Source organism: Hypomesus transpacificus, chromosome 21 (genome assembly GCF_021917145.1).
Source record: "Hypomesus transpacificus isolate Combined female chromosome 21, fHypTra1, whole genome shotgun sequence".
NCBI classification, from domain to species: Eukaryota; Metazoa; Chordata; class Actinopteri; order Osmeriformes; family Osmeridae; genus Hypomesus; species Hypomesus transpacificus.
The window spans coordinates 886,420-895,252 of NC_061080.1; the positions used below are offsets into that span (position 1 = coordinate 886,420).

The window sequence follows — 8,833 nt, forward strand, 5'->3', positions numbered from 1 at the left end:
ACACACACACACACACACACACACACACACACACACACACACACACACACACACACACACACTCCCATGGTAAAGTCTGCATGAATGCCATACACTTTTAATATGGTCCCTCATGGCCTCCATTCTGTCTTTCCCATCTCTGGAGGCTCCTCTGCTCGACAGACGGACAGAATGAGTAACTCTCTCCCTCTCCCTTCCTCTTATTAGTCTCTCTGTCACTGTTCCCTCCGTCTCTCCCTCCCTCCCCCTTTCTCTCTCTCTCGTTCTCTCTCTCTCTCTGGTTTCCACATCGCTTTCCCCTCCACGGCATTTGATCGCCCTGTCTTTTTGTCTTTCGCCGTTGACACGCCATTTCTCACTCTCTGCCTTTTCCTTCACGCTCCTATCTCCCCCCCTCTGTTTTGGCCTCTCCCTCCCTTCTCTCCTCCCTCTCCCCCCCCGCCCCCCGGTGTCCCTGAGTTACACTCATGAATGCTGACATGTCACCCCCCGATGTGACCGTGTTGCTCTTTCACACTCCCAGTGACAGAAGGACCCCTTCGAGGGAGGGAGGGATGTGGAGAAAGAGGGAGAAAGAGAAAGAAAATGAGAGAGGGCTGATGAGAGAAGTGAAGAGGGGGAGGGAAAGAGAAAGTGACATTGTATGACAGAGGAAGAATAAAATATTCAGTGGCTACTTATGCCAATCTACAAAGGAGAGAGAGAGAGAGAGAGAGAGAGAGAGAGAGAGAAAGAGAGAGAGAGAGAGAGAGACTAGCCAATCCAACTGGCTGAGGCCTCACGCTGGCCAATGACATTTAGTGCAGCTCCGGGGTCACCGGGGGCAACCCAAGCTGTGGCCAGTCAGCGTAGAGGGGGGCCACCAGCGTAGAGGGGGGCCACCAGACATATTGATCGCACGAGTGTGTTCACTCCTGAGGGACTATGAGAGGGCGAGAAAAAAGGGAGGGAGAGAGAGGCAGTGGACTGTTTTAAATCCTAAAAAGGTTCATTCCAAATATGTTGTTCCATCGACATGTGTATTAGAGAGAGAGGGAGAGATAGAGACGGAGAGAGAGTTGGAAAAGAGAAATGGAGGAGAGAGGGTGAGGTGTTTGTCGTGTTTCCTGATCAGTACCTCAGTTCCTACAGAGACGACACCGTCCTCTTCTTCCTGACAGGGTTGAAGAAATAACGTCGACATCTTTACGTTTCAACTGGCAGACTATATCATTAGCTCATAGCTCAGAGCGAGAAGATTGGATATCCTTAGCGTTTCCCTCAAGAGAGATTTTAAAATCTTTAAAGACGTTAAAATGTTGCAAGGCTCGGTGCACTCAAACCCTCAGGCTTTTGGTAATAGAGCACTCTGTAACCTAGCACATACACATGCGGGCTCGCATTCACACACACACACACACATACACCCACATATTGAAACTCACACGTTCACACAAACACACACCCTTTTCAGTGTTCTGCCTCAGATGGAAGGAAACTATAATGTTATTGTTCTGGGTGTAGCCTGAGGCTACGGAGTCCAGTAGGAGTGCCTGCTGTGTGTGTGTGTGTGTGTGCGTGCATGTGTGAGAGAGAGAGTATTTCTGTGTGTGTGTGTATGTGTGTCTGAGAAAAAGAGAGACAGAGAGAGGGAGAGAGATATACACTGGTCCATTCTATGAACTAGCACAAAACACATAACCTTTCCCAACCACTCAACAGGGATACCGCCCAAGACTAGAGCTCCCCCTACAGGCTGCATGTGGAATAATCTGGTTCTTGTTGCCGCTGTTGAAGTTACCTTTGACAACCGAAATGGAATCGGCCTCCCAAAACTGCTTGGTTCACACAGAAACGCGTACCCGTTAACTTCCTGTCCTCGTACTGTTTTCGTTTGATCTATAAATGTCACTGAGTAAATGTGGTTGGTGCTCAGGGGACCGTGAATGACAGGATCTGTAAAAGGGACAGGGATGGGAAAGCTTTGTAGGTTTGTTTTGACAGTTTGGTTATATTCTCTTGTTGACGTCTGAAGTAAAAAAAAGAACGTAACCCAACTGTGTGGATCATTTTTGTGCGTGTGTGTGTGTGTTCAGATATTCGACAGTGAGCTGAAGGACCAAGAGAGAGAGGTGTGTTTCGTCGACATCGCCTATGATGAGATCCCCGAGCGCTACTACAAAGAGTCCGAGGTGAGAGCGCGTGTGTTTGCTTGTCGATCTTCAAGCCTCTTGAGTGTGTGTGTGTTTGTGTGCCTCCGTTGTTGGCCCTGTATCACAGTTTAAGTCAGCACATTCTTCTGAAAACGAATCACAAAATCCACCTCAACTCTAGGGCATTCTGCCATTCTCAACCCTAACCCCTATCCATGTGATTCTCCTCCATCTCAGTGTTTGTATTCATCTCGGCTTTCCTGGTGTCGTGTGTAAGCTGCTCATTAGCTTAAGAGGTGGTTAATGATACTGTAAATTGCCTCTGCTCCTCCAAGTCCCAGGGAAGAGTCTCTGGAGGAAAAGATTTCCATTGTACGTTCATTTCACAATCAGTAGATTTGGCGTCCGATGCCGTTTTCTTAATTGCGCGGGTCGGCGATGGTTGTTTTTTTGGGGGGGGGGGTCTTAACAACGTCTGTGTCATCTGTGCGTTTGTGTGTGTCTGTGTGTGTGTGTGTCTGTGTTTGTGCGTGTGCGCACGTAGGACCTGCGGTACTTCAAGTCGGAGAAGACTTCCCGCGGGGTTCTTCAGGAGGGCTGGAGGGACACTCAGGAGCCAATCATGTGCTCCTACAAGCTGGTCACCGTCAAGTTCGAGGTGTGGGGACTGCAGACGCGCGTGGAACAGTTTGTACACAAGGTGACACTTCCATATTCCAGGCTAGACACGAACGCACGCACGGTTCTGCCATTCGCAAGGGCAATGTCTCCTAACAATACCCGTTGTGACAAATGTTCCCCCTGTATGAACTGTGAAAGCCTTGTCTCTCTGAAACGTGGATGCCAGTGTATTTCAAAGATCGTGTCTGAGAGCAGGATGTTCTAAGCTCCGCCCTCCATCTTGCTGCAGGTGGTGCGCGACGTGTTGCTCCTGGGACACAGGCAGGCCTTCGCCTGGGTGGACGAGTGGATCGGTAGGTCTGCTTGCTGGGGGGCACTCTAGACTCGTATTGACCTCAGTTGAAGCACATGGAAAGCAGGTGTAGCTACTAGGAATGTGTCTCGGTTCATATTGGTTTGGTTGAGTCTTATACATGTCGATAGAGACAAACCCACGCCATGCTTTTTTTATTCGTGTAGCTGGTGTTGTTTTCGTCCGCCACGCACTTAATGTTCCAACTATAATTTTGTGGTGGTTAAATATTTGCTAGATGTGCAGCTGTTTCTATAACCCACAATGTAGATTTCTGCCTTTGGTTGATGTTTCAAATGATGATTGTAAATGACTGTTATTTGGACTGTTATGTTTAAATGAATGAAGTAATGCACGTGACTCCTGTACAACCCTGTGGTCCTGTGACTGCTTCTAACCTTGCCACAGTTAGCCGTAGCATGCAGCACAAACCCCAGCCTCCAATCAAGCATGTCCTTAACGGAGTCTAGGGCTGGAACTGTACATGCTCAGGACTAACCAGTCTGAAATTCTTTCCATGTTTCTCTGTCGTCCAACTTAAGACATTGGCGTTTCTCTGAAATTTACAACATTGAACCCCATTCAATGTTCCTATGAAAACCACGAAAGCATACTTTGCTGATATATATGCCAGTTAAAGTGAACCAAATGCGCCAAGTGTTGACAGCTCATCAACAAATCTTTACAAGTTGATGACGGTGGCAACAAATAGCTCCCCAAAGAAAGGGTCAGTTTTCCAGGAACATCGAAGGCCTCAGAGAAACATGAGAGTTGGGTGTGTGCGTTGTGGTCTTGACCACTCATCAGCTCAGCAACACTCTTACACAGCTCCAACCCATTCACGCACTAACCACTCAGTGTTTTCCATGGCTGCAGGGTAAGTAGATAACAGCCCATTACCTCCGTAATGGAACATATTTACCCATCCTGCCCTCTCCTCCCTCTCTGGAAAACAACCGTCAGTCCCTAATCCCCTCTTTCTCTGCACGGGTTGGATCATTCCCTCAGAAAAAAAACCCCCAAGAATTCCCCAAACGTTTGGGAAGACTTTGCCTGCGAATGCTGTTTCCCCTTGGAATGTTTCACGCTGTTTCCCGGGGCGATGCTACCCTACCTTTCCTGTGGTCTGACTTGGAAGGCACCATTCCCTCCCGCCCGCCCGCCCTCCCTCTCTCCTCTTCTGTTCCCTCCATTCCTCCTCTTCACCTCTCTCACCCTCCTCTTCTTAGTCCCTATCCCAGCCTTAATATGACTAGCTCTGGGTGGTGGGAAGCTAGCTCTGTCACCTCCCCCCCATCCTCTGGCTGTGCTTGGGACGTTCCTCATCTGACCTTTGACCCCTCCAAAAAGCACTAATCATCCATCTGAGGCGCTCTCGTGGGGTTTGCGCCTTCACTCTCCCAGTGCATCCTTTTCCTCCGCCACCATCTCCGACCCCTCTTGAATGACCTAACGGGGAACTTACCAACGTGTCGACCTCCTCCACCCCCCTCTCTCCAGATATGACTTTGGATGACGTGCGGGAATACGAGAAACAAATGCATGAGAAAACCAACATTAAGGTTTGCCATGAGACGCAAGAGCATTCCACAACAAACTCATCATCACTGGATGACATAGAGATCCATGACAAAGCAAGCGTATGTGTTATGGTCAATTTCTTTTTTGCCCTATCTTAATTTCCCCACTCTGTTTTGTATTGAAATGTGTGTTTGTTGAAAATGCGAGCCCGTCGACCCTCTCCCCACACGTCAAACTCTCATTCAGCCGTTAGAACGCCAAAGCACGGTTTGTAACTGACAGTTTGAAAAATATACTCAACCCTCAAAGACGGGTGTTGCCAAAAATGTTGTTTCCTTTCATTGAGCTCATTACAATAATTACTGGTTGTCTCATTCTGATGGGGTCCTATGGCCCCTCTAAGCTATCAACGTGTCTGCAGTGAAAGCACTCGAAAAGGGCACCTCCCCCTCGCTGACCCCTGTGTTTCTCCCTCTCTCCCCCCCGCCCCCCCAGACATGACGATGGATGAGGTAAGAGAGTTTGAGCGCGCCATCCAGGAGGCCACCAACGAGAAGATCGGAATGTTCCCCCCGTCCATCTCCATCAGCGAGACGCCCCTCTCCTCCTGCGCCCTCACCGGCCCCGCCAGCGCCCCCTCCACCCCCCTCTCCACCGACGCCCCCGAGTTCCTCTCCGTCTCCAAGGAGCGGCCCCGCAAGAAGTCCGCCCCCGAGACCCTCACCCTGCCTGACCCGGCGGCCCAGCAAGGCGTCCCTCGATCCGGCCCCGCGCCCGGCCCTCTTCCCAACCACTTCCCCTCGCCCCCCTCCGACTCTGACCTTCCAGAGTTGGCGGGTGAATAGGGAGGCGCGGTGGTCTGGGGCTTCTGTTGTTTTGTCGCCCCCCCCCCCCCCCCCCCCCCCCCCCCCGCCCGCCCCTTGAGCTCCCCTGCACCCCCTTGCCTCCCCCCCCGTCACCCCGATTGTCTTAGAAGCCCAACAAAACTTGCCTATAGCCTCCACAAAACACACACCCCAGTGCCCAGTGCTGCAAGCAAACTATAGCCATATGCCAGAGGTCAGCCCTACTTACACATATCGCCACGGTTTAAGGTTGATCCCACAAGTCTCCCGTCTCCACCTTCCTCCTCGATGAGCAGGCAGCTGTGGGCTCAGCTACCCCCTCTGTGTTGGACTTCCTTTTCCTGAGTTTGTAGCCAACCCGATGACAGATCTGCTGTTTACCCATCCAGTGTAATGAGTGATCACGCACCCCCACGATTTCGGTGTTTCCTTAGTTTGAGTCATTGTTTCAGTGTGATCGATTCGTGTGTGTGTGTGTGTGTGCGTTACGATGCAGACAAAATGTCCAACCAAACATTTCTTTTTCAACTCAAGGGATAGCTGATTAGCTTGGTGTCGCTAAAAAGTGGTTGCCTTGGCAACGGAGATTTCGAAACCTGACGCCTTTGATTCCTTTTGCACACTCGAGTGAACGAGTGAATGTTTTTGTACTTGGCAGCCCACGAAATATCCATGTGCAGTGAATTCTTTTCAAGCTGAAATAAAATCGTGTGAATAACCCCATCCTTCAGACATGCTAAAAAAAAAACTTTTATGGCATACTGTTGTTAGCTGTTAGAACTGCAATGACTACTGACAAACACCACAAATGCTCAAGCATATTTGTGTCATGGACATCCCCCGTATCCAATCTCTCCTCTTGCCTGTGTCTCCCATTCCCTCCACTCGACACCCCCAGACAGTGTAACCAGATGCAGGACCAGTACAATCACACACAGAGAGAGAGCCCAGCTCAGGTCTCCAAATCTCCTGTCTGGCCCCACTTTGGACAGACGGGGTCATTGACTGTACCTCTCTCTCCCTCCTCAATGCTCTACGGCCATGTTTGGTATCCCACTCCACAGATATTATACTGTCTCTGTACTCAACAGGCTAACTTGACCTTTCGGAAACGTTTACACAACAGTTACAGGCTCCACGGAATACATTACCTTATGAAAATCGTGGTGAGCGCCGCTATTGGTTTGCTCCTATATTTGTTTGCTAACTCTGTAACTGCCGTTGTAATGACTCAGCGTTGTCGCCATTTTGTTACGGAGCAAAACTCGAATTTTTCAAAACATAGTGATGGACTGTGGGACGTATCAGTTCATGCAGTTGTACGACAGATACGCGTCTTTATCCGTTCATTCCTCTGATCAACAAGGCTCCCAGATTTGGGGAGGGGGGTGGAAGTGGGGGCAGAACAATCAATTGTCTCTGTACGGAGGTGGGAGGGAACATATCCATGCTCATAAAGGGTATCGAACTGGCCTTGTCGTGTGCTTGGTTGGCTTTCTGTCACGTTTTTGGAATGCCCGTGTTATGACATGCCAGCGTTGGTAGATGACAGGCCAGGGTCAGAGTCTGACCCTGCTGACCTTTGACCTTTCCAGCGACCCGGTGGCTTCTAGTCTGAAACCTGTCTGAACAACGAGGGTGTTCACATTAGGAACACACACCTTCAAACAACAATTACTGCAACTTCTGGCTACTAGGGGGTCAAACGACAGTGACCGTCATGGCATACTTATCAGCAAAGCAGAGCAAGCATGTCTCTATGCTACAGAGAAAGACCACTCTCTATAGGAGGAAACATGGTCTCTCAAATGGAATGCCCTTATTAAGATACTATATTTTTTCCATTTTATAGTCACGGAGATCATGGGAGTCTGTTATTTCCGCATGAAATGTTTCACAGGCATATATACATAGTTATGTATAGTATGTATGTATGTATGTATGTATATAATTGACGGGATGTGCAGAAGATGAATGCTACATTGTAGGCTCTGTTAGTTAAGCACTGTATACTAAACAAATGCAAAGTTTTGAATGAATCTGAGCATGCACCTGAAGGACAGTTCTCTACTCAGTGCCTCTGCATGCGAAAAGTGTATCGTACTGTCCATATACCATAACCTCTGAGCATATTTCGACAAAGAAAAAAAATGCAATTTGTTGTAACTTTACAAGATGTTAATTTCTCTCCCTTCTTCAAGATCTGTACATTTTTAAGTCCATCTCCCCATTCGTCATTCATGGGACGTGATCCATATTATGACCATGTAAACACCTGTATAGTTCAGTCAAGTCCTTATCGTGTTTAGTTGGACCAAAGTTCCTCTGCAACACTTGTGTTGCTCTCATGTGTAGACAGGACTCTCATTCTTGGTGTCGTTTCCACTGAACAACTGTAGCTATGATCCCCATTATTTTTCCGTACAGTTTTAGAAAACTCATAACTGGTGATGACTGTCTGTCTTTTCAGGTACACAGAAATCCAGGGATGATTTAGATTGCCAGTGGGCCTCCAAAAGTAATGCATATTGACTAGGAGCATGTTCTGTTCATTTGCAAAGATTATGGATTTTGTTTTGTAAATACTGTAATCTTTGGTTGACATTAGCTGCAAATAATCATTGTCAGGTTCATATTATGTACAATAGATAGTGTTTTTTTCTTCTTGAATGGGGAAAGACAGAAGTGAGATACTTGTCGATGTAGGCCTATGTTGGAATAAATCAAAACCTTTATATTCTTTTAATCTGGCATTGAAAATAACATTGTGATATCATTCAAGATTTTGCCTTTTGATTAAAATGTATATTTTGCAAGCTCCTCATAGTAGCTGTGCACTTTTGACTGTCCAGTTGCTTTTGGTGGTTCCACATGTCCAACCTAATCTATCAATAACATTTTGTTTTAAATGCGGTGGCTATTGTATTCACTTTATCACTTTTTACATCTTAAATCACAGGTTGGGTTTTCTGTTGTAATTTTCCAGTACCGCTGTAGTTTTGATTTTGTGTTTGCTGTTATTCAAAATGGATTCTCCTTGTTTTTTTTAATAAAGGACCAAGCTTTTGCCGTCACCTCTTTTTAGTGCGGTTTGCATCCAGCCAGGTTGTATCGTCTCTGAAGTGCCATCCTGAGTCGGCTGCGGGAAGTCGCTCTGGGTTCCTCCACTTGCTATGTTTATGTTTTCATGGCTCTCTTGACAGTCATTTGGTTCTTGGTTGTACTTCTTTTTTTTCTTTTTTTCTTAAATCTTGTAGTAAATAAAGTTTACTTGCCACTATACAAATCAGTGTCCAGGCGTGTTTGTGTATGTTGGGAGATTAGTAGGTTGTAGTAAAGAAGTCGAAACATGACATTGCAAC

At 47.5% G+C, this 8,833-nt stretch overlaps 1 protein-coding gene across 7 annotated transcripts in view; it reads left to right on the top strand.

Moving 5' to 3' along the window:
- Positions 1-8,753, top strand: part of LOC124483275 (cytoplasmic phosphatidylinositol transfer protein 1-like) — a 46,774-nt gene extending 38,021 nt beyond the window's left edge. For 6 of the 7 annotated variants that reach the window (XM_047043629.1, XM_047043631.1, XM_047043632.1 and 3 more), the window contains 4 exons: positions 2,076-2,171; positions 2,677-2,832; positions 3,043-3,106; positions 5,122-8,753. In XM_047043629.1, the coding sequence (XP_046899585.1) occupies positions 2,076-2,171; positions 2,677-2,832; positions 3,043-3,106; positions 5,122-5,471 (666 nt within the window). In that variant the 3' untranslated portion in view covers positions 5,472-8,753. Of the gene's footprint in view, positions 1-2,075; positions 2,172-2,676; positions 2,833-3,042; positions 3,107-4,605; positions 4,746-5,121 lie in introns of all 7 variants that reach the window. The other variant, XM_047043634.1, reaches the window with a different exon arrangement.
- The last annotated feature ends 80 nt before the right edge of the window (positions 8,754-8,833 follow it).